Here is a 26,911-nt window from a genome sequence, read left to right on the forward strand (position 1 = left end):
ATCATTACATCCCTACCATTTAGCACTTAGACACTTTTATCCAAAGCGACTTACAGTAGAGTGAGTGCATGCATTTATCTGTTTAAATACTGTAGACAATGCCCTGGGACAGAGATGTAATGGGACAGTGAAGCATTTTTTATAGTTTAGTTTGGGTTTGAATCAAACAATCATGGTGAGGTTAAAGTAGAGATTCTCTATATAATAATAATAATAATAATAATAATAATAATAATAATAATAATAATAATAATAATAACTGTCCAACTGAGACCAATGGCTCTTCTTCAGGGGAGCCTTGCTTACATTAAAATACATGTCATTAACCTTCATTGCAAACAATTTACACATGTTTTATTTTTTTTATTTTTTTTACAGACAACAATCAATTATAACAAGAGCACTCTTCCACTTCATCATGTTCCTGAAATAGCCCAATGATACTAAAGCAATCCTGAATATGTACTGCTAGCTTCATAGTATAGCCCTCTGCGCAGGGAGGAAGATGCATACCACACAGAAAACCTCCTGCTAATATTTCCCTAATAGTTTTGCCTATAAACTATACTTTTGAAGGCAACTTACCTGTAACTTACCTGGCTTCCTGGTTGCTAACACAAGTGCAACACAATGTTTACTGTGTTATGTGTGTCTCTCATTTTGCATGTACAGCTTCAAAGTTGTCTTTGTTAAAGGGACCAAGAACTCTGCCGTAAACTGAGCACCAGTACCGTTTATCGGGCTGACAAATGTGTTGTTGTTTTATTGTAGTTGTTCACCTTTTCATTTGTCCCTTGGGTTCTGTCTTAGGCGGTATTTCGGGGAGAAGATTGGACTGTATTTTGCCTGGCTAGGCTGGTACACTGGGATGCTGTTTCCTGCAGCGCTGGTTGGACTGCTGGTCTTCCTGTATGGAGTATTCACCCTGGAGCACTGTCAGGTCAGGTAAGGTGACCCCATCCCTCCTCCCACAGCGTCTGCCTAGCTAACAGACTATGTTCACTGAACGTCTAAGAACGCTTCCATCTTCTAGCCTCATAGGTGAGTGCTCTCTGTGCTCTCTGTGCTCTCTGTGGTTTGTAAGGTGTTTATTCAAACATGGACTTCTAGGACCAGGGAGACTGATGTTATCAGTGGAGAGCCTTCGTGGGTGCAGACTTTCTTTCCAATGAACCAGTAACTCATCTGATTTAACTACTCAAGTAAACCTTGTTTTGATTAGTCACATGTTCTATTTGGTATGTCATGCATGGTTGGAATAAAAGCTTACATCCACATAAGCCCTCTGCTGATAAAACGTGTCATGTCTGTTTGAGAGACATTGCAACAATGTCAGAAATATGGGAGGATCTGGTTTGTCACAAAGGTAATCCCTGTCCTATCTGTAAATTGTTACTTTATTGTTTCCAACCCTGTACCAGTGGTAAATGAGTCCACAACCCCCTTCCTCTCATGGTCAATTGCTTCCATGTTCTAAGAATGTTGCATACATTCTAAATATTCCATTTGATGTCATAATGCACTCAAGCAGACATTAGAAATTGCAGTTAATGGAAGTTCTAGATTGCACAGTAAAATCCTAGAATGATTTGCAGAAATATTTTACTCCTGAAAATTAGTGACATTTCTCTAGAGTCTACCTGACACCAGAGGTCAAATCTGAAGTGGTTCCACGTCTAAAAATGAAGTTTACAGTCTATAGAAACACTGTAGAAAGTTTCATGCTTTAGTCATAAAATACACAATTGTTATGCCTATCAGCCTCACTATTGCTTTTCAATGGTTCCTTTCCTTCCCCTCATGACTACTGCCCCCAGTGGTGGCAAAATGGTGTAAACCTGGTGTGAACCTCTCATCTCATCTCCTGTCAGTGGTCAAGGAAAGAAAAATAGGGGAGAAACAAGGAAAGAAAGACAAATGATCACTAAATGTGGTACTTTTCTCTTTACGTTACTGATTCCATTGATATTTGCCCAGTATTTACTATCCATTTATGCCTTTTTGTTCTTTTTATAATGAATCCCAAAAACAAGAAAGAAATTAACATTTCAGCATCGATTTTCTAGTACACGCATTTCTGTATGATGAAGTTAAGTCCTATCAGTATAATTCCAGTTAGTCTTTCAGCAGCATTGACACAGGCTGATTGGCCCAATCTCTACACGAAAAAGTCTATACTTAATTCCTTGAATTAAATTATATATAATAAATATATTAAAAGCCATGTCCGTTATGCATACATTTTGTGATTAAAATGTCTAAACTCAGATGCTTTTCTGGTGATATTGTTGACGATCTGTACTAAAATGTCTTTATTTAGACTTATATCCAGTAGGTTATGCTTTTTAATCTTCAGATCCTGCTTAAATAATAAGCAATACACTTACATAATCTATATTTAAAGTCAGATATTGCAGTTAAGATGATAAAGACAACACATTTGACAAGCTTTTAAAACGATGATTTGAGATATAGTATGTTGTAAAATCACCTTGGATTTGTATTTAAAGGAAAACATTTTATACAAAGTGTATGTATTAGTGATATGGCTTTCACCATCCTGGAACCCTACTTAAACAAATCTACAATAGTGACATCTTAGTAGTAGCAATAATGTCAAGATAGCAAAGCCTGTGTACCAAAAGATCAAAAAGAAAGTCATTTTAGTAGATGGTTTAAAATCACCATAAAAAATATCTACCTTTAGACATTTAATCACTTAGCCTCCCTGACATGGCTTTTGAAAATGGTAAAAACAAGACATTTCATCAAATGCATATATTTAAAAATGCATTAAAATATTAATGGAATTATTTTAATCTATAGATGCGTGTTTATGATAAGGTGTTGCACTGCCAGACACAAGTACTTGCCAGTGAGTGTACTGATCCAGACAAATTGTGATCTGTGTTTTTACAGTAAACAAATCTGCCAAGCCAGTGATGTCATCATGTGCCCGATATGTGACGAGTACTGCCCCTACCTGAGACTGTCAGACAGCTGCATCTACGCCAAGGTAAACTTCTTATTCAGATAAGTCAGAGGACATTGCATGCATTACACTGAGCCCATCCTCTGATTTCTGCCTCCACCAGCTTTCCCTGGTGTCTTTGGATGTTGAGATGAATTTCAATTCAGTACGTAAATAGAAATTACAGTTCAGTCATTGCAAATAGGGCATTTATTTTATAACACAGAACCAGAGTTGGTCATGTCTAAATAGTGTTGATGACCAAACAGTATGACGTCAAAAATCCATAAAGTGAAATATTATTGTATGCCAAACATTTTCTCTAGAACTATGGAAAGCTAACATGTTTACAATGAATAAGGAGGTAAACGTTTTGAGCTTGCTTCTGGAGAAAATGATTGTCAAATGAACCTCATTAGCTTTGCTAAGGTATCTGAGTACAGGGCTGAACTGTGGGCAGCAGGTGGTTGGTCTTAATGCATGTCCATACACATCATGCTGTCTGGGCTTTACACTGGGAAAGTTAGACGTTTCAACATAGCCGCTTTATATCCCGGGACTGCTTCTAGTTTTCTGTGGTTAATCAGCTAATCACTGATCTGAATAGAACATTCTAGCAAATCACTTAATTGTAGTGCGTTGTAGATCGCAGATTTACATTTACATTTTTGGCATTTAGCAGACGCCTTATTCCAAGATCAGTTATCAGGTCTAGTTATCAGGGTTCCCACAGGTCCTTGAAATCCTTGAAAGTTTGTGAATTTGAGAAAAGAAAATCAAGGCCTTAAAGGTTTTTGAAAATAGACATGGGTCATTGAAAGTGCTTGAATTCCCCCCCCCCTCTCTCTCTCTCTCAAAGAAAAAAAAAAAATGTTTTATGTATTTATAGTAGATAAGTCACATTGCTTAACTTAACACAGTAACTTTACACATATTTCACAATATATTGTTTTGCTGTGCTGTGGTAGAGAAGGCAAGCGACCATCTAGTGTTCACACATTCAAGCCTCTCTTTTTAATTGTTGTCTGTGAGCGGATAGTTCCTATATATTATCAATTCTCATCTAGATCTGTCTCAAACTATGCCGTGTTGGGTCCTTGAATTTGAGGGAATTGAGTCTTGAAAGTCCCTGAAAGGTGCTTGAATTTGATGTTTCAGAAGGTGTGGGAACCCTGAGTTATGTACTTGTACAATAGATATAAAGGTCTCCTAGTTGATCAAGCAATGAATATGCACATATTTCATACACATTCTCCTGATGTGTAAAGCTAGTCTGGAACATCAATGCAGAAACAAGTGGGGATCACAAAAGCCCACAGAGACTAGCATATTGGCTAACAGAGACTACTAGCATACTGGCTAACAGGCTGGCCCCATTCTGACACAATCAAGGGCGTTAAAATGGTTTTAGAGCAAAAGTGATTATGTTTTTCTTGGCTTTAGGTCACCCATCTTTTTGATAATGGAGCAACAGTTTTCTTTGCTGTTTTCATGGCTGTGTGGGGTAAGTTTTATTGTGATTTAGTTTGGTGCCCTCTCCTGTGTTAGAAGTCTAACGATCAGAATAATTTTTTAAATTAAATAATGATAATATGTTCAAATAAATGCATGTTACCAAGGATCACCAAAACAATATACCTCATATACCTATTATTATGTATGTTTTCTACAGAAGAGTATTAGGGCCACCAACTGATTTATTTATTTTTTTCTCCCGAAAGGGGGGGGACTATATTATATATTCTTTAAAGTATATACTGTATATATTCTGAGTTTAAAGTCCGAATTTCTGAAATAAAGAGTCAGAATGTCTGAGAAAAAAGTCAGAATTTCTGAGATTAAAGTCAGAATTTATTAGAAAAAAAAGTCAGTTCAGTGTTTATTGGTATTACTCAGATTTGAATGAGGTAAGAGTCTTTGTGCAGGACGAACTATCGAGAAGTGGCCAAATGCAAGGCTATCGTTGGATGCATCTTCGTGCCATTCGAATGGGATTCGTGGTGCAACAAGATGTGATACGACAGATTATCAAATTAATTGACCCTCAAAGTGTGGAACTGCGACGGGCACATCGTCTGTGGTGACGGCCGCACTCTACCTGAGGTCCTAATGCACTCTGGGATATGGACTGTTACCACAGTACTCTACCTGCGGTCCTAATGCACTCTGGGTAGTACTCTACCTGAGGTCCTAATGCACTCTGGGTAGTACTCTACCCCAGGTCCTAATGCACTCTGGGTAGTACTCTACCTGAGGTCCTAATGCACTCTGGGTAGTACTCTACCTGAGGTCCTAATGCACTCTGGGTAGTACTCTACCTGAGGTCCTAATGCACTCTGGGTAGTACTCTATCTGAGGTCCTAATGCACTCTGGGTAGTACTCTACCTGAGGTCCTAATGCACTCTGGGTAGTACTCTACCTGACTCCTAATGCACTCTGGGTAGTACTCTACCTGAGGTCCTAATGCACTCTGGCATATGGACTCTTAGCACAAACTGAAGCCGTACGGAATCAATAGGGACCATAGGGATCAATGGTTGCATCGATGGCTATAGTCGTTATGTGGTATGGATGGAAGCGTACACTACAAACAACGACCCTAAAGTCATAGCTGGATATTATATTCAAAGCATTGAACGTGTTGGAGGATGTCCAGAGAGGCTGCGACCTGATAGGGGCACAGAAAACGGGTCAATTGATTTGATAATCTGTCGTATCACATGTTGTTGCACCACGAATCCCATTCGAATGGCACGAAGATGCATCCAACGATAGCCTTGCATTTGGCCACTTCCCGATAGCTCCTCCTGCACAAAGGCTATTTAACCTCATGACCTCATTCAAACCTGAGTGATTTCTCCTTCTGTAAAGACCCAGTTCGCGACAACATCGCTTCAAAGTATGAATACTTGTTATAATAAGGTGATTTTTTGCCAATAGACAACGGATTTCCTTATTACTAAAGCCAATTCCAAAGTAAAACTTGATAAGAGCATTCATGTCATTCACTTTAACCAGTGGGGCCAATAAACACTATAACTGACTTTTTTTCTAATAAATTATGACTTTAATCTCAGAAATTCTGACTTTAGACTCTAATATAATATAACCCCCCCCCCTTTCGGGAGAAAAAAATAAAATACTTAGTTGGTGGCCCTAATACTCTTCCGTAGTTTTCTGTTCAATCTTACAGTATAAAAAAAACATGACATAAAAAGGTGCCCCTTGCAAAAAAATATGGAAATATGGATTTTAGGTTGGCAAATATGGATTCATGCCAACCTAAAGTGTTACTCCGTTCACTTCAGTGCTGCACAAGGTCCCAGGGTATTAAAGGTTTCCATAGACTATCAGTGCAGGTCCTGTCATCAAAGCAGTAGGGTCCAGGTATAGCAGGCGAGGGGACAGCAGATTGTGACATCACCGTGACATCATAAGGACAGCTCTGTTGATTCCAACTCTTCAAGTCCCCTGGCAGCTGGACAATGGAAGATACTGGAACACACGAAAGACATTTGTATTAAAGCAGCTGTTTACAAACCTTTCCAAATACACTCTTTAAATTGTGTATTTCCCCCCCAAAATTGAATTGGATGTAAATTAGGCTCAGTACAGAGGGTGCCCAATTCACAAAGGTTTTGGCACATTTTTGGTAACATAGTTCCATACTAAAAAAAGTTCAAAGTTAGCACAACAATTACAAATCTTAGGCTGGGTTGCACCAACCTGGTTTAAATTTTAAACTGGTTTAAATCAAGGCTTGTCTACTAATCCTGTTGCACCAAACGTTAACCCTATCTTGTTTCAGTTTTAATGACAACATGGCTGCATATCTTCGCTGGATGAGAATAAAGGAAAGAGTTTCTCGCAGGAAAATTCAAGACAGATTAAACCCAATTGAATTTTATTACATTTTAATTTTAATAATAATTTTATTGTGATATAATTTTATAGTGATATAAAGTGAATAATTCAATTGTGAGTCTTCCCAATGGTATAGCTTTACAAAATACTGTTTACTGTCATATACCTCAATGGGTTGCAGCTGTCAAGCATGGAAGTGAGAGGAACTCTCAAACGCCCTCCCAGTTCTGGGGGGCTGTATGTCTACTATTTACATGGATTGTACACTATTTAGAACCATCTTCAAACCAATATGAATAATTAATATGAATACACCAACCAAATAATGTGATTGATTTAGCTGTTCATATTATAGGGTCTGACATCTATTTCAGATGCAATGTCCTGTCCTTTTTACACATACTCAGTATTTTGTTTCCCTCAAAAGTAACACTGCATTGAACCTGAGATTTACTCATTCATATTACACCTCTTGGAAGAGGAAAGAGAGAGAGAAAAAAAACATAGACTAGGGTACAGTTATATTTTGTGTACCCTTGTAAATGGAAAATTGTCAGTGTGGAATAGCGCTAATGGTACAGGGTAGAGTGGTAACAAAACTGCTCCGTGTTTTATTTTAGACTCAATGCATGACATTGAGCCATGGTGACAGAATCAATCAAGTTTATTGTTACATCCCATTATACAAGTATCTTTTTGGAGTTCACTAGACTAGTCCACAGTGTGCAGAATTGTCAACAGAAGAGTGTCAAAGGTACTGTATATAATAATATACCATGCCATCTACCGCATCGCGCAAGCCTACGGCAATCACTCGCAAAAAGCTCCGCTAGCACCATCGGTGGTCGGTGAAAAGCCGACGTGACCGTGCAGCACGACCACTGCAGCCCCGCAGCGGCGGTGGTGCCACTTTTTTCGACGTGACCGTGCAGCACGACCACTGCAGCCCCGCAGCGGCGGTGGTGCCACTTTTTTTTTGCACACGTTTACATTTACATTTTGGCATGTAGCAGACGCCTTATTCCAAAGCGGCTTACAATCAATACATTTGACTAAGCAAGTGAATCATCAATCCACCAGTCGTATGAGGAAGAGTAATCCAGCTCAGGCCCGGGGCCATTGGCAGTCTCTATTATTTGGTTATTTTGTGTTGGGTAGGGAAAACAATATGGAACACAGAACCAGAGTTGGTCGTGTCTAAATATTCTCAACCTTAATGCTATTTAAGTGTGAGATGCTATCTATAATTTATCTAGGGCCATATTTATCTTTACATTTTAGCCATACATATTTACATTTGGAACTGAAGCACACTTTATGTTAATTGAATGTATAGTATCCACTTTGGAGTATTTGTATTCAGACCTATCTTATTCAGAGTGGGTCTTTGGGTGTGGCTTGTTTGACATATTGAATACATTTAATTCAATGCCCCCCCGAAAAATAGGCAAGAGTTCTAATCTCTAGATGGTGTGTCGGGAGCCAGCGCCAGACATGCTTGAGACACGCGCCTCACGTGCGCTGTATGGCTGCTCCAAAATGAAACGCACACACGTTGCTGAGGTTGACGCTTGCGGTCTATTTTAGGGGTTATACTAATGGCCGTTGTACAGGACGGCACGCATTTGTATCTTACCCGTACCGTATTTTCAGAAACGCTTCTCCATTATACACATACAACAGACCCGGAGCGAGTCGGGACAGTCCCCACTTCTGTTCGCTAGCTACTGTATATAGATACCTTCACTGCGGGGTTCGACAGAAACATCGTAACATAATAGCTAAACAAGTTGTAAAGTGATTTGGGGGGCCAATATCTTTAGCTAGCTAAAGTAACTAGCTTACTATATTGTGGTCTTAGCAGTTGGTAAAATAACAGGATTAAAATAAATATATATGAGCAATAAGATATCGTGGGCTTGCTACAGCAAACACAATAAACCATAAATATCATCCTTAGAGAAGAGTCTCACCTGGTGTGAGCAGGTTCCCTGCAGTCAACGGGTTTTTGAGTTCCTGTTGTATCCTACCATCGTACCTCCAATACGTAGACAGGAAGAGCAAAGCTAGACAGAGCTGCAGCATAAACGTCAACACTCCCAGCAAGACAATGGCATTGTTTTCTGTGTGGGGGGGGACAGAAAGCATATCTCAGCTATGATAATAACACCCTGTTCAAGAGATTCTTTACACGTCCACCCAAACCACAAATATTTGAAAACCATAACATCATAATATTGAATCTTCGCTACGGTAGGCTACTAATTTTTCGTCATGGCACATTCATTCACTCCATGTGCTCTGGCACCCTCTGGTAGGTGCATACATTAGTTTAAATTGTGATCAGGATATTATTTTGTCAATTCAAAGCGCCTTCTTCATGGAGGCCTTCCTTACTGGGCTACAAATGATTAGTCTACTGACAGGCACAACAGGCAGGCTACCTCATCAGATGTTATTAACACTAGAACAGCCGTGCCTTTTTTACCTACTAGAAGAGGCGTCTCTTTACAATGCTCAAACTGCTATTTACACACAACGACCACTAGTTGGCCGCTTGTAAATTAGCCTGCTTCCTACACAGAAAAACGGCAAAATAGCTTCATACTAGCTTATCCTGATGTGATTTTGAAAATGTAAGGATACTGGGTGGTAGAACGCACATATCTAGGAAAAGTCATGAAAGGAGGGTCCTGAAATTTGATCGAGTGCAAAGATATAAAATGTTTCTTTACTCACAAATGACTCCTCATGGCTGTTCTAGTGTTAAGAGAGGGACAAAGTCTGTTCCCCAAAATATACAGTCAGGCTGTATGGTCTATAATGCACAACTCTGCATTCTTTTTGTCACTCAGGTCTAGTCTAAGTGTCAGGGCTAGCACCCTGTTTTGGCTCTAGCTGTTCATAGGTCCGTTTTGGTTCTCATCGGAACAGGTCCACATTTTGTGATCTATGAAAACCTCTACGACAAGAGTTTGAAGTACTGCTGTAACATGCCATATCACCACGAGGACACGTGTGTCACCTGCAGACAGCTCAGCTTCTGGCTCCCACGCCCTGACCTCAGGCTGAGCGAGGCCCAGGGAGAGGCTCTGGTTGTGGGGAAGCCCCATCGATCACCTCCTTGACCCAGAACCAGCCCTGGACGAGACACACAGTCATATTCCATTCTGATGGCTGTTGATTTAGTCATGTATATTTGACAGGGACCGTGCTCAAGCACAACATTAGTGTTCAAATCAATCTAAATGTGACGGACTGAGCAACATCATGGCAGACCTGGGAGGTAATTCCATCAATGTCACTAAAGGAAAATACAGGCTTATTTTTATTTTTTTTACGAAACTTGATGGAATACCCCCCCTAGGTTGGAACGTTTTGTAAATACTTTCAAATACTTGAATTAGATTCAACCTTTTTGTCATTGCACACAGTACAACGAAATGTAGTTTTTGCTCTAGGCACAGTGACAGCCAAAGTCAGCGCCCCTGGTGCAACGGCAGTGGTTAGGCACCTTAGATATGATGCCAGCAACCCTCCAGTCCCCAGCTCATATGCAGCTCCCTCCTGAGGCTGTGATTAAACTAGCGACCTTCCCATTGCTAGCCGGCCTCTCTAACCACGCCTGGTGTGCTACATGATCCAGGTTAGCACCTTTAAGACTCTTCCATTGGTTCCATTGTACCAGGCAAACTCAATCAAGCTCAGCCTGATTCAAATACTATTTCAACACTGGTCTGCTTGTAATGGTGCTTGTAAATCAAAGTCACAAAGTCATAAAAGCAGTTAATGATAACATTAATATGATACGCCGCAGATTGGTTCGGGAAACTTTTTGTAATGTTTATTTGTAACGTTAAGCTCATTGCACTGGGTTCATAACAGCATAACATTCTTCTCCACTGTTTTGTTTTACAACGTACAGGAAATGTTTGTAGCAATGGTTAGATTTTAGTTGTATTAGTACTGGTCCACTCTCAGTCTTGTGTATTAACCTCTTATATCTAGGTCAGAATTTGAGAAGAGAAACTGATCTGAGAACTTATTTCACAATCAATATGCATTCCTCTCCAGTTTTAATGATGAAATTAGACCACTTAAAACCTCATCCTTGAATAGGATTTGCAGCTTGACATACAAAAACAAATATACTGTACAGATAAAGACACAGATTTGAACAACAATAGACAACAGGTTGCATCCAGATTGTGTAATGTTTAGAAGTCCATGAGTTTTGAAATGCATACTATGTTCAGTGCAACTCTGCAATTTTCACAGTCACATACACAAACATGACAAATCTCAACCTACCTGAGTTTATGTGGTAAACAGTGTTTCTGCTGGGCCTTGCTTTGCTGTCTTGTATTGAAATCCCTTCATTAGAACTCCTCTGAAGTGTGTTCCCTTGCTGTCTCTGCCCCAAAAAACACGCTCTTTCACCAAAAACAGGTCTTAGAACAAGTGTCTGGATCTATAAACAAACACCTTTTCTTCTAAAAGAGGCAACTACTTACCGATCTTAGACGAGCCACTGAAAAGAGAGTGTACATAATAGTCAGGTGACACCCTGTTAAACATGCAGGGAATAGGTTAACCATCGTAAGGACTTTGTACAGGAGAACCTACCCTCTTTTTGAACCCTAGCATTGAGAAGGCAGCAGTCATTTGTTTGTGAAATGTACTGTATGTTCCTAAAGTACATTCGAAAGAATGCCAAAAGTTTCAAATAAGTAGGAACTGTTACAGTGCAGAACATGCCACCAAATAGCTGTGAAGAGTATGATTGGGAGCGGCACAGTGTTCTTATCTGAAAGTGGTGAACCAGCAAGGGCCCTATTCAATGTTTCCAAAACAACTACACCTAAAACCACATTCTTAAAAGTCATGAAACATACAGTAGTCCATACAATGTTTCACATGGCAAATTAATTTACCAATGATAAAAATAATTCAGCAAAACTAAATGGACTGAAAATGGACGGACTTATATAGCGCCATATTCCAAAGCGCTTTACAATGGCCTCTCATTCACACACACACATTCACACACCAATGGCGGCAAGCTACCATGCAAGGCGCCGGCCTGCACATTGGGAGAAATTTGGGGTTGAGTGTCTTGCCCAAGGACACTTCGACACATGGCCAGCCGGGGCTCAAACCGCCGATCTGCCAACCTTGCGATCATTAGACGGCGGCTCTACCTCCTGTGCCACAGCCGCCCCAGACAAAACTCTGGTTATTGTTTGTGCGCACTGCTAAGATGATTTTCGTTTAGGTTGTCACACAATTTCTTCATAGAAACATTTTGCACAAATTATAAATAACAACTGTATGTCCTCAATGTCAGCAATGTATTTTATTGATGGAGACTTTCAGACATGCACACAAGCAGTCTAATTGAGCCAACCTTTGACTGACAGAAACCAGAAGATAAATTATCTTATACAGAAGCGATTACAATTTGCAATGTATCACATCACAAATGAGCTTACCAGTGATCGAAAAAATGTACTAAAACACTTGTTCAAAACTCAACAGTAATCCATCGGTCGCTGTTGTTAGTGTTAGTGCACGCAGAGATGTTTGTTTTTTCCGCGTCCAACTAAAAGTTCAACGAGAGGACGAGATGGGTCACTCCAATCATTCACTGTTCATGTCTTACCAACGCAGACCCAGGTCCCAATGTAGATGCTGCTGGTGATGGAGGCAGACCCACAGCAGGTGGAGGTGGTCTGTAGTAACAGCTGGACGGCTGCCAACCATTTCACCTTCACAGGGTATCCGCGGTGTCTTGAAAAGTATTAAAAGTTGATAAATAAATTTGGGCAAAATCAAGACTCTTAAAATGTCTTATCACGATTTTATGAGGTCTTGAATTTTGTTGGTATTTTTCTGAATTAGACTCCTATTTGAGTCCTAAAAACTTTTAGTAAAAGTTTGTGAATGTATTAGTTTTATTAAAAAAACTGAGAAAGATGAACCGGAAATTCTGTTGTATGATAGTGGTCTAGTCCATACCTGTCAACATTGGGATTTGAAAATAAGGGATATTTTCCCCAAAATAAGGGAAAATAAGGGATATCCCCCCTGCGCACCCCCGGGTCATCCTCTCCTCCCCCCCACCATCCACAAACCATACCCCTTACATTTAGACTGTACACACAGTCAATCCTAACATCACCACTAGACAACCATAGGATATCCCTTACATTTAGACTGTACACACAGTCAATCCTAACATCACCACTAGACAACCATAGGATATCCCTTACATTTAGACTGTACACACAGTCAATCCTAACATCCCCACTAGACAACCATAGGATACCTCTTACATTTAGACAAGGGTAGACACAGTCAATCCTAACATCACCACTAGACAACCATAGGATACCCCTTACATTTAGACAAGGGTACACACAGTCAATCAACCACCTGCTTCAGTGCAACAAGAATTAATTAATTAATTTAAAATATATATATTATATTTATATTGAAGTCAACTGCTGTTTATTAATTATTAATCTCTGTTTATTGGAGAAGGGGTAGGATTAAATAAGCTTATGCTTCTTCCTACTCCTTTTCGGACATGTGAAGTAAATAGTGTTTTTTTGTTTTGTTTAGTTTTTTCTTGTTTTTGTTTTGTTTTGTTTTGTTTTTTTCTTGTTTTTGTTTTGTCTTTTGTTGTTATAACTATTTCTCTCTGCACATGTTCGAAATAAATGCTTTCATTCATTCATTCATTCATTCATTCATTCAAGTAGTTCCTACATTAAGTAAGTGACTACAGGTGGTCAGAATCTGATACCTGGTTGAAAGTAAAATACTTTGAACATCCCTGCATGAAAACACAAAAGGGCATCTAAATTCAGCACATTTATTTATACATTACTTGACACCGTGATGTCAATGGGAAAAGAGCGGCGCAAAGCTACCAGCGATCATTTCAAAACAGCGATAATCGAGGCTGCGTTTGTAAAAACGCTCTGGAAATCTGATCACCACTCATGGAATGCCTCTTATCCAATCAAATTACTTGGTCCCTTTATGACGTTGCACCTAGTGTGCGTTCCGGCACTCTCAGAGCAAAATTACGAACGCAGCCCAAGAAACGAGAGCAGACAAGTCAACTCTGACATGGATATAGCGATTGTGCGCATGCGTCTAACGTCTAACAATTAAGTGTTAATTATATTTTATTATAGGTTAAAAACACGGGACATTTATGGGAAAATATTTAAACGGGAGCACCGCGGGAAAGAAAGGTAAAATACGGGAGAATCCCGGGAAAAACGGGAAGGTTGACAGGTATGGTCTAGTCTATTGCAAACTAAAACTGTTAACTTAAAGGTGTCACTGATGTAAACGGTTACAGCTCGAAGTGGCGGTGAGGTCTGGAAAAATATTGACAAGGTCTTTAAAAAGTCTTAGAAAGGTATTGAAATTAACCTCAAGATTCCTGTATATACCCTGCTTCACCTGGCCCCGCTGTTCTGCTTGATGAGTCCCAGTCTGGAGGTCAAGTCTGCCTGCCATCTCTGAGGCAGAGTACTTCAAGCTATTCCTGACAGATGAGCTGACGGGAGATAAAAACCTTAAAGCCTTAAAATAAAACACAGCTACAGGACAAGACAGAAGGAGGCTGGGGAGAATTCCTTCCAAAAGGGAACCCCGTTTTGGGGTTTTGGGGTTGTTTTTTGTGTGAAAGCAGGATTTGTTCAGTACACAGGGTCCACCACTGACATTAATTTTCTCATCTAGCCCAAACAATTCTCAAATGCTAAACTGTGTGTGTTTCAGCAACTGTGTTTCTTGAATTCTGGAAGAGGCGGCGAGCGGTCCTCGCCTATGACTGGGACCTGATCGACTGGGAGGAGCAGGAGGTGAGACACCTTCACCACCGTCACCATGACGTCTGCTTACTATGCAGACATCCATTCACGTGATATGCTATGAAAGTCCATACGTCATAAACTTCGGAATGTAAAAATAACTAGAGACACTCTTCACTTTGAGTCAGTCAGAGAGTTGAAGTTACTCTTAATATTTAGTTGGCAAACGTTGATGACCTTGGAGCGAAGTAGTCGACTAGTAGTTAATTCTCAGTAAATATGCGACTGATAATGGGCAGCTACAGATAAGGAGTAGTGGTGGTCTAGTGGATAGTGAGTTGGACTTGTGATCGGAAGGTTGTGAGTTCAAATCCCGCCTGAAGCCACACCACTACTAGTGTGCCCTTGGGTAAGGCACTTAGCCCTCAGTTACTCCAAGGGGAATGTCCCTGTAATTCGTAATTGTAAGTCGCTTTGGATAAAAGTGTCTGCTAAATGGCAAAAATTTAAATCACACAGGGTCAACAATGAACAAATGTGTCCATGAAACAATTCTCTTCTGTGATAATGAATGCCTCTTCAAATTCTAATATGAAAATAAATACTTGAACTTCCCTCCCACATTTCTTTAGCTTTGTTTATGGCTCATCATGTTTCTTTAGCTTTGTTTATGGCTCATCATGTTTCTTTAGCTTTGTTCATGGTTCGACATATTTTAACAATGAAAATAAATAGCAACGCCAGTTGCCCAGTATTAGAAAAGATGTGAACATATTTAAAAGCCTGTTGATGTAGTCTTGCATGTTCCTGTAGACTGTACTCCATTTGTCGGTGGGTGGGTTTGTTAAACCTTGAATGAAGGTCTAGGTCAAGGTTTCTTTATTGTCCTCTAAGGGAATGTACCTATCGCTAAGCCACGCCCCCTTTGAAAACTCGGACAAACAAACAACACTTCACTGACAGTGACTGACTGACCGACCGTGACTGAATGACATTCAATGACTTACAATGGCGGGAGTTGCCAAATTTCTGATTTACCACAACAAGTAATAGACAATTTTTTTAAAAGATGACAAGAATATTTAGTCTAGAAGCTTTTCACCATCAGATATTAGTGAGTTGTTTGTCCGAGTTTTCTGCCTGTCGTGACTTTTGCTGTGATATGATTGGATAATTTCTATTTTGGGGCGTGGCTTAGTGATAGGTCCATTAGTTTTGCAGCCAAGTTCACACAGACAGAATACAAAAAGGACAACATCACAACAACATCAACACAATAATCAATAGAATAAAATTGCTGCGCTAATTCAGAGAAATGGAAATTCATACTAGTACAAAAGGTGCAGGGGGAGTACAAGAATGCAGCCAAAGTACTATTTGCCATTAAGCATATTAACAGCTCTAGAGATGAGGGAAACATCAAATCCTTTAGTCCTCCTAGCAGGAGCCCTGAAACGACGGCCAAAGGGCAAAAGCTCTTCCCCCCTCCGGAGGGATGGTCCTGGCAGACCAATAGCTTTATCCCTCCTAAGGACCTGCCTGTTAGACATGTCCAACAGCCTGGCCTGAATACCACCAGAGATTCCAAATGGCCTGAATAACACCAGAGATTCCAATGGCCACTTTAACAAGATTTCCAAGTCTGTTCTTATTGGATATATGTAGGTTACAAAACCATGCAGCAATTAGAACAGATTCAACAAAACGTATTTGTCTAAATGGTGTTACAATATGTGTGTGTCAATATGGTGGAGTGTTCTTATGATTGTGTTAAAATATGTGTGTGTGTGTGTGTGTTAACTGTGTAGAGGGGGATGCCGGTGACCTCAAACCCTCATAGCCCCCAGGAGGTCAGACATGTTTATGATGCCCCCGGCCAGCTGAAGTAAACAGTTGGAAGGTTTAGAAATACTGGGAAAAAGACTGACTGGCACCATTTGTGGTCAGGAGTGAATCATTTGTGTAAGATGCCCCCACCTTGGCAAGTACAGGGAAGAACAGGAAGGAGGTCAGGGAGGTTGGAGCAACAGAGGTAATCAGTGTTTATGATGCCCAGCTAAGTTAACAGCTATAAGGCCTTGGGATGGGAAGAGGGTTAACCAGTGGTCAAAGAGGTTTTGAGAGGATACAGGAACAGCTAGGAAGGGGGGCTATACGAATGGCCATTTTATGAGGGGTCTGTTGGAAAAGGTATAGAGCTGTGTGGAGGGCTGTGCTGGACTTTCCTTTGCAAAGGAAGTCGCCTGCATTGTTTTCCATAAAGGCTTCCTCTTGTATCGTCTTCAGCTTTGGTTTCTTTGATTATTTATTCTCTGTTAATTAAGTATTATAGTTTAAAGAATTAGAGGAAAAGATTTTCCACCACATCATCATTTCAGTAGAAACGTTAAAAGAGTTCATTTAAAAAAGTCTTTGCTGGACCTTTAACACCAGAACAGCCGTGCCTTTTTACCTACTAAAAGAGCCCCCTCTTTTTGCTAAGCTGCTACTTACACACAACGACCACTAGTTGGCCGTTTGTAAATTAGCCTGCTTCCAACACAGAAGAAAAACAGCAAAATATATTTGTATTAGCTTATCCTGATGTGATTTTGAAAATGTAAGGATACTGGGTGGTAGAACGCACATACTGTATCTAGGAACAGTCATGAAAGGAGGGTCCTGAAATTTGATAAAGTGCAAAGATATAAACCTTTATTTTAATCACAGTGTTCTCGTGTTAACTGTAGTGGCTACAGGACACCACACACGGTGTGATAGTTTATACACTCAAAGTGTAGCCAGTGTTCCCTGCTACATTGCTGCATGCGTAAAGCAGACGTTGTATGGCTGCTGTAGTAGGAATGTCAAACTACACTTGGAGTCTATTTTTTTAGCGATCAACACGTGTAATAGAAGAAAAAAAAACTCTTTGGTCTTCTTTGGTTAAATAAAGGATACATTTAAAAAGTATGTATTTCTGCTGTAGGAGGAAGTCCGTCCACAGTTTGAGGCCAAATACTCCAAGAAGGAAAGACTGAACCCTATATCTGGAAAGCCAGAACCTCACCAGGCCTTCTCAGACAAATATAGCCGACTCATCATGTCTGCATCTGGAATCTTCTTCATGGTGAGTATCTGGAGAAAGGACTTTTCTCTGGAGTAGGGATATATTTGTTTTTAGAATGTCACGGTACTATGCAGCAAGACTATTTTTTTGTTTGATAACATAGTGTTTACTTATTTGCAAGCAAGAACACACGTCAGATTTATTATTTATTGTGTTAACGTCATTAGCACAACGTTCGTTAACAATTTTACAAATCTAGCTTCATAGTTACCTTTTTAGACCATTCAACTGCAAACAGAAATTCTGCACACATTTACACAAGAGACACTATGAACGCGGCCTTCCAGTCTACGTGATGAGCGGGTAGGACGCGAAGATATCCCTATATGCGGACGATGTACTTCTATATGTAGATGATGCTCCACAATCCATTCCCCATATTCTATCCATCTTTGATGCTTTTAGCGCCATCTCTGGATACAGAATACATTAGATCAAGTCTGCTCTCTTGCCGCTAAATGAGGCCATGAGGAGTGCAGTTGTGCCCTCCCAGATTCTGATAGTTACCAAATTTAAATATTTAGGCATTGACATTTATCCCTCACTGCTGACTACAGGTAATACCAATTTCCAGAATTTCCTTTCTAATATAACACAGAATTTGGACAGATGGGTTGCACTGCCGAATTCCCTGAGGGCTAGGGTTTCCATAGTTAAAATGAATGTGCTCCCCCGAATTAATTTTGTAAATTCTATGCTTCCTCTTCCTCCCCCCGCCCTTTCCTGGAACAAATTGCAATCTGCAGTTACTAAATTCATCTGGAGAGGTAAACCACCCCGGATTAAATTGACCACATTACATCGTGAGAGACATACGTTTAGTAATTCGTTAGGGTTAGGGTTAGGGTTAGGCCCTACGAGCCAGAACGATCGCAAGGATTCTAACCCTAACCCTAACCCTTGCGATCGTTCTGGCTCGTAGGGCCTAACCATAACCATAACCCTAACCCTAACGAATTACTAAACCGAGGGAACGAATTACAAAACCGAGGGAACGGATTCACACATAAAATATTTTTTTTCTACCATGTGACCCCAGGGGGGCTCCGTAGAGACAGGATGGGGGCCTTTCTCTACCTAATTTTAAACTTTACTATTGGGCTTTTATACTGCGTCCTCTGGTAACTTGGTTTAATCCCATGGCTGAGGTTTCTTGGCGTGCTTTGGAAGAGGGATTGACATTCCCTCTCACTCTGAAGGAGGTGCTGTTTTCCAACACTCCACCTGCTCAGTGGAGGCGACGGTTTGGCCCAATCATTTCTCAATTAATCAGTGTCTGGCGAGCAATGACGAAAACATGCAAACTGCCCTCTGGATGGAATGCCTGTGTGGTGCCTTAATGCCTGTGTGGTGTTATTTTTAAAATTTTTGACATTTTTTAGTTAGTAATTCATAAAATACAACGGTTCCATCTCACAAAACATAATGGAATGTAAAAACGTTGACGCTCAATATCTCTGAACTGCCCTAAACGGAGATAGAACCTTATCATTCTAAACTCACGAAATGTGATGTACATTTGGCATGACTCCGACCCTCTGAATCCTGTCCTCTGTCGATCCCTTGATCTCCATGCCTTCTCTTTTCCTGACTTGGGTGCCCTTGCGCCTGGTTTCTCTCAGATCCTGGTGGTGATTGCTGCTGTTTTTGGCATCGTCATCTACCGTGTGATCACAGTCAGCACGTTCGCTGCCTTGGGCTGGGCCCTCATCAAGAACAACTCTCAGGTGGCAACGACTGGTACGGCTGTGTGTATCAACTTCTGCATGATAATGCTCCTCAATGTGGTAAGTGCCCTTTTACCCGCCAACATGCACTAACCCAGCTGATTCTAATTAGCACAGGTAGGAGAATTTATTAGAGGCATAAGCTGGTTTAGTGCTTTTTCTTGTGTTCAATACTTTTTTCCTGTGTCATTCCACTTTATTGCACAACTTCTTTTATGGATTGGAGTGTTACAATGTCTTTAGCTGTGTAGTTTTAATGGGTTGTCTGGTCTAAATGTCATGTCAATAGCTGCAATGGAAATATGTTGAATTTAAAAATTGCTGATGGTTGAATACGTATTTCCCCCACTGTAAATGATCTTAAATTAGCAGTAGCTATTCAAACAAATCCAAACCTTGAATCATAGTGTCTCCTAGCACATGGGAACCATACTGTACATGCGTTGTATTTGTGTGAACCATTCCTTCAACCAAGATAATGGATTAGTTCACTTCCAACTGTCACTTAACCCTTCCAACTGGTCAGCTTGTTTTTTTTTCAGTTGTATGAAAAAGTCGCTCTCCTGCTCACCAATTTAGGTAATTACATTTGCACATCTGTTATATACATACGCACATCTGTTATATACATACTGTTATATACATACTGTTATATACATACTGTTATATACATACGGGGCATCTTCATAATGGTTTTTGTACTTAAAGCCAGTATAGTCAATACAAGGGCCACCTATTATATATTATATTATATTTATATATACAAAGGATTTGTTTTGATCTCTCCTTACTCTCTCTCTCTCTGTCCTTCTCCCCTGTCTCCTCCTCTCCTTCCCTCTTTGTCTTTTTCTGCTTCACTCTTTCCCTAACTTGGTCCTTACAGAACAGCCCAGGACAGAGTCAGAGTGGGACAACAGCTTTACCCTCAAGATGTTCCTTTTTCAGTTTGTCAACCTCAACAGCTCCACGTTTTACATCGCTTTCTTCCTGGGCAGGTGAGACCCCTGTGCAGTCTGTATGAAATGATACAAATATCCCCACAAGTGCTGGTCATACTCATATTGGAAATCCATTCCAATTGGGAGCAATAAAAACCCTTTCACACATACGAGCCTTCCCAGTAGATTCTACGAAATTTCCCGTTGTCGGCTTATGTGTGAACGCGACTGACCTGGGAAATTCGACCAGGCAATTACCTGGGTCGGGACCATGTATTTTCCCATGGAATCTACCGGGTCGGCTTATGTGTGAACAGAAGCCTGAACGTTCCCTGGTCCGTCTCCTTTCACAGCTGTCCTGCATCGCACAGTCAGCAGGGCAGAGCGCATAGGAACTACCCCAGACTGAATATTGCTACTGCTAAATATAATTCCACAACTGGACATTACTTCATTTCCAATCATAGTGGAGGTACGATATATGGCAGACACACACACTAGCTCCTCCCAGCAGCTGTCCTGCATCGCGCAGTCAGCTGGGAGATCCCGCAGCGCATAACATTATGACTTGAGTTAACTCATTATGCTTACCATCACCAAGTTCTCCCATACTGTGCTTTTGGACGAGTATAGTATGTTTATATCAACGGAAATCAAGTGCTTTAGTTGGCGAGCGAACTTGGTAAGCATAATATGAGTTGCCTTGCTGTTAAATTAATGTGAAAAATATGATGATAAATACATATAAAACGGAGGTCTATATATATGGTATACGGCAGTCTCACCCACCTGTCTCCTTCCAGTTCTGCATGATTCAAGTAGATCGCGCAACCCGGGAATTGCCCACATGTGTGAAAGGGGGAATCTACCGGACATTTGGCTCAAGTGTGAATGGTGAAAATCACTGGCAGACACAGGTTGGGATTCCATGCACTTTACAGGGAACTATGTGTGAAAGGGGCTTAAGTCTCCTGCCACACTTGATCGTAGGGCATGCATGTATATATGTATATATGTATATAGTGCTGAATGAGATCGGCCACGTAGGGTGGGACCAACCAACCAACCATGCATGTTCACCACTGTAATGCAGTGTGGCTTAGATCTGGATTGTTCATGGAGGAAATCGTCGTATGAAGGGACAGTTGTAAAGGAGCAGCGTGTAAGTCTGTTGGAAACCAACAACAGCATCCTTGCTTCCATCCATCCTCCAGAATAATAATAATAATAATAATAATAATAATAATAATAATAATATAACCCCCCTGAAGTTGATTTGCAGTGTCTGACACTAGCTGTGGGGTTTCTGTATGACTGCTCTAATTTGAAGAGGCAGATACAAAACAGAAAAGCAAAAATCAAGTCCATTCCCCTACATCTCGAATAAAAAAGCACAGTGACCAGTGCATTTCTTCACATTAGCGTGTCTCCCTCCCGTTCTACTCCACTCTGCAGAAAGCTGCAGCTTGGCTCACGAGTGTGTAGTGATTTGAGCACAATTATCATATCATATGTATGATGTTATGATTTACACATATTGTAAGGCAAGTGATTTGCCAGTCAAAGCATTTGTTCCTTTCTGGCAGATTCACTGGCCGGCCAGGTGCATATCTTCGCCTCATTAATCGCTGGAAACTAGAGGAGGTGAGTAAACTCACACTTAGGGCTTTCACACCGCCAAGGAACCGTTCCGGCTCGTGTTCGCGAACCAAGTCTGTTGCGTTCAGACTGAAAATAAATTGGTTGGTTCGCAGCTGGAACCAGAAAATAGGGGTTCTCAACGTGAACCAAAAAGTAGAGCCGTGACGTTGTGAGTGGGTGTGTCATATTCTAGGCTGTGAAGACCAGCAAGAAGGAAGGAGACCAAATGTAATCTAATCTAAATCTAATCATTAGTGATTAAAACAAATTATCAAAAGTTTCATCACTATCTCTATCTTCCTCACATGCTCACGCATGCACACGCACGCACACACAACGCGAACTTCGTAAGCCATTTCTATTCCAGTAATGGAGCAGCTGGTCAGTAAGAGAACGTGTTTAGAAAATGTTGTTTTGTTTTGTTTCATAGGAAATAGTGTTTATTTCAGATACTGTAGTGGAAGATAGTATCCTCATTTCCAGTGTAGCTGCCATCTTGTTGTGACATTTTTGTTTATCCCACCCCTTCCTCACCCAGCTAACAGCACTAACCAGTTTCAGCCAAATGTGCTATTTGCATCCTAGTATCCATTTATTTGAGAGTGGGTCTTTTTTGAGCAAGGGCTATTCTAGCGAAAAACCACTGAGCCAATCCTAATGACTAGTTAAAACCGCAGAATGGGCTAGTTCAAAAAATTTCTCTGGTTGTACTATTGCAGACTACTAAAAGTAAACACAAGAAAGATAAACACGATTTTGGCCACTTCTGGTCTGGTCATTTACATTTTTGACATTAACATTTTTGGCATTTAGTTTCAGGCTTCGCCTTATTCCAAAGCCACTTACAATCGCTACATTTGACTAAGCAGGTGAATCAGCAATTCACCAGTCGTAGCAGGAAGAGTAATCTAGCTCATCTTCCGGAGATAGTCAGTCAGTTGTTTAGATGCAGCACGTTCAAGGGTTTTTTAAGGGAAGGAGAGAAGGGATACCAGTCTGTAGTTGTGGACAGAGGACGGGTCAAGGGTTGATTTCTTGAGGAGAGGTTTGACTCTGGCTATCTTGAAGGCAGCCGGGACAGATCCTGTGGATAAGGAGTTGATTACTGTGGTAAGGTAAGGAAGGTTGTCGGAGGAAATGGATTGGAGAAGAGGGAAGGGGATGGGATCGAGAGGGCATGTGGTTGCCAGCTTGGATGTGATCAGTGTGAGAATCTCATCAGGGGAGAGGGGGAGGAAACGATGATAAGCCAGAGACCGAGTGTCGAGCAGAGAGTCTGGAAGGGGTGTTAGCAGCGTTGGTAGGAGGAGGGGAAAAGGTGCTACTAATGTCATTAACCTTTTTTTCGAAGTAGGTGCCAAAGGTTTAGGGCATCAGAGAGACCGTTTTTTGTCTCCATTTCCTCTCAGCTGCCCTGAACTCTATTCTATAAGCATGTAGCGTTTCAGTGAGCCAGGGAGTACGTGGAGAGGATCGTGCTGGCTTCAAGGTTAGTGGACAGAGGGCATCGAAGAATGAGGTGAGAGCGGACAGGAGGGTGGAGGATGCTGAATCAGTGGATAGAAGGGAGAAGGGTTCAACAGAGGGTAGGGAGGATAAGACAGGTCGAAGGAGAGGAGAAGGTCAAGTACTCCAGATGAGAGAAGCTTTTCTGACTGGAAGTTGAAGTCACCCAGTAGTACGAGCGGAGTGCCATCATCAGGGAAGGAGCTGAGAAGGACATCCATCTCTTCTAGGAAGTGACCGAGCTGACCTGGGGGGCTATAGATGACAACAATGTGAAGTTTGACAGGGGAGGAAACAGAAACAGCATGAAATTCGAAGGAGGATATTGACAGGTGTGACAGGGGAGGGACAGTATGTGACCACTTAGGCGAGATGAGGAGTCCTGTGCCTCCCCCGTGACCAGAGGGTCTAGGGGAATGAGAAAAGGAGTAGGCGTCAGAGAGGGCTGCTGGTGTAGCTGTGTTTTCAGGTGAGATCCAGGTCTCGGTGAGAGCGAGGAAGTTGAGGGACATGAACGAAGCATAAGCTGAGATAGCCCCAGCTTTCCGGACCGCTGACTGGTCTCTGGATCTAGCACAAGAATTTCCTTCAGGATGAATAATAATAATAATAATAACTTTTATTTCTATAGCGCTTTTCCTGCAAACATTGCAGCTCAAAGCTCCGGGGAGTTAAAGGGAAGCCTTGTTTTGAAATGTAATCGTTCCAGACTTTAGATATTTGGCTTTGCACCATTTGAGCCATTCATCTTCTTAATTTTTTATAACATCACAACATTCAATTCAATTCAATTCAATTATACTTTATTCATCCCCATGGGGAAATTCATTTTTCCACGCCACTCTCTAAAAACAACACATGACAACACAACAAAGGACAGACAACAATACTGGGCCAGCCATGTATAAAACAGTAAGATCATGATAGAAAAATGGATAAAAAGATGGCTATAATTATGATATTAAAATACTAAAAAGTGATGATGATGATTAAAATAAATAAATAAATACAGATTCAGGAGCCTTGACCCCGACTACTACTTTAGTTGCCATTGAACAGTCTTAGAGCAGCCGGGATAAATGATTTTTTATAGCGCTCCGTCCTGGAGCGTACCGAAATGAACCGCCCTCTGCGGCGGCTGCTGGTTTGCCCAGCGAGGACATGATGGAGGGGGTGGTTGGGATTGTCCCTGATGGACAGCAGCTTGCTCCTCGTCCTTCTCTCCACCACCGTCCCCAGAGAGTCCAGGCTCCTTCCCACCACTGAACCCAGAGAGTCCAGGCTCCTTCCCACCACTGAACCCGCCTTTTTTACAAGCTTGTCCAGCCGTCCGGTATCCCTCTTGGAGATGTTTCCACCCCAGCAGACTGCAGCGTAGAAGAGAATGCTGGCCATGACAGACTGGTAAAACATGGCCAGCATCTCTCCACACACTTCAAAAGACCTAAGTCTCCTTAGGAAGTACAGCCTGCTCTGGCCCTTCTTGTAGAGTGCCTCTGTGTTGGCGGACCAGTCCAGTTTGTCGTCCAGATGCACCCCCAGGTACTTGTAGGTCTTCACCACCTCGATATCCTCGCCCCGGATGTTAATGGGCAACCGAGGTGGCTTAGACCTGCGGAAGTCTATAACTAGCTCCTTGGTCTTGGTTGGATTGAGGAGCAGACCATTCCTCTCGCTCCAGACGCTGAAGGCTCCTGTCAGATCCCTGTACTCCCCCTCCCGTCAGAGTACTTTGAGTTGGACTCTGAGTTGTAGTTGAAGTCTAACGTGTACAGGGTGAACAGGAAGGGAGCCAGCACAGTTCCCTGCGGAGCCCCGGTGTTGCTCACTAATGTGTCCGAGACACAGTTCCCCAGCCTGACTGACTGTGGCCGTCCAGTGAGGTAGTCCATGATCCAGGATGTAGTGGAGGGATCAACCCCCATACCTGAAAGCTTCTCTCGGAGTAGAAGAGGCTGGATGGTGTTAAAAGCACTTGAGAAGTCGAAAAACATTATCCTCACCTGACTTCCCGGCTCATCCAGGTAGGAGTAAGCACGATGAAGGAGGTAGAGGACAGCGTCATCCACACCAACTCTTTCCTGGTACCCGAACTGCAGGGGATCGCGTGCATGTTCAGTCTGTGGTCTCAGATGTCTCAGAAACAGCCGCTCCAGTGTCTTCATAGTATGTGAAGTGAGGGCAACCGGTCTGTAGTCGTTGAGCTCGGCCGGGCACCCAGTTTTGGGTACTGGCACGAGACATGATGTTTTCCACAGAACCGGCACCGTCCCTGACTGTAAACTCAGGTTGAAGAGCTTCTGGAGGGGCTCAGCCAGTTGGTCTGCACAGACCTTCACCAGCCGCGAGCACACCCCATCAGGACCCGCCGCCTTTCCAGGGTGCAGCCTCTTCAGCTCCGCCCTTACCTCCTCCACTGTGAGGGACAGGGGGGGGCTTGGTGGGAGGGGAGGGGAGGGGGAAGGGGAGGGGAGGGGAAGGGAGGGGGGAGGGGAAGGGAAGGGAGGGGGGAGGGGAGGGGAAGGGGGCCCAGCCGTGCTGCCGAGGCTGTAGCTGTGGGATGTGGGGGATCCCATGCTGATAGAACATCAACAAAACAAAAGTATTTACAAAAGTCTCCCTTACCAATAGCCTATGGCAAATGAGAATAGTGAATCCAATCCACAAATTATAAGTATTTAGTGATCGTTAAACTGTTGACTTTACAACTTCAGGTTTCGTGTTATGAAAAAAAACGAGTCTGCGAGTGGTTTAGCCCTACGCTGCGTTCTTAAATTCGCTCTGGAAATCTGATCAGCGGTCATGGAATGTCTCTTGTCCAATCAAATTACATGCTCCATTTATGTCGTTGAGCCCAGTGTGCCCTCGGGCACTCTCAGAGAGAATTTACGAACACAGCCCTAGACTGTCTCGCGTACTTTACAGCCCTTTACCTCGCTTCTACCCTGCTGCTACGCTGCTTCTATAACATCAGGATCAGACGCAGGGTGAGACCTTCAAAATAAACCTTTTTAATGGCTTCTGTGTGCTTAAGACTTGCGTAGAATCGATTTAAAAAGTCTGACAAAAAAAATATTTGGTATTGTCGCCAGCCGCCACCGTCGTGGGAATACGACAGACAACATGTAAAAAAAAAAAAAAAAACGTGCACTTATTACTTATTGCTTATTGCTCATGGTTAAGCTGCCGCCAAAAACCCAGATATTTTGCCACGTGAAACGATAAGACAAGAGGCCACACTATGATCATCGCCGTGGGGTTACATTTTTTCGACTGCAGGCATGTGAAATTAGAATTTCTTCAAACTTGCAGTGGTAGCAAC

The 26,911-nt window shown here is 41.8% G+C and overlaps 1 protein-coding gene across 1 annotated transcript in view; it reads left to right on the forward strand.

Annotated features, from left to right (window-relative positions):
• Nucleotides 1-26,911, forward strand: part of LOC308163457 (anoctamin-4-like) — a gene marked incomplete at its 5' end in the record, with an annotated part of 88,609 nt that overhangs the window by 45,935 nt on the left and 15,763 nt on the right. The window contains 9 exons of the mRNA XM_080537644.1: nucleotides 811-945; nucleotides 2,920-3,016; nucleotides 4,415-4,475; nucleotides 14,637-14,719; nucleotides 17,637-17,777; nucleotides 19,400-19,564; nucleotides 20,047-20,083; nucleotides 20,388-20,499; nucleotides 22,029-22,086. Of these exons, the coding sequence (XP_080393770.1) occupies nucleotides 811-945; nucleotides 2,920-3,016; nucleotides 4,415-4,475; nucleotides 14,637-14,719; nucleotides 17,637-17,777; nucleotides 19,400-19,564; nucleotides 20,047-20,083; nucleotides 20,388-20,499; nucleotides 22,029-22,086 (889 nt within the window). The remainder of the gene's footprint in view (nucleotides 1-810; nucleotides 946-2,919; nucleotides 3,017-4,414; nucleotides 4,476-14,636; nucleotides 14,720-17,636; nucleotides 17,778-19,399; nucleotides 19,565-20,046; nucleotides 20,084-20,387; nucleotides 20,500-22,028; nucleotides 22,087-26,911) is intronic.

This window comes from Nansenia antarctica (genome assembly GCF_963989245.1).
Source record: "Nansenia antarctica genome assembly, chromosome: 8".
Lineage (NCBI taxonomy): Eukaryota > Metazoa > Chordata > Actinopteri > Argentiniformes > Microstomatidae > Nansenia > Nansenia antarctica.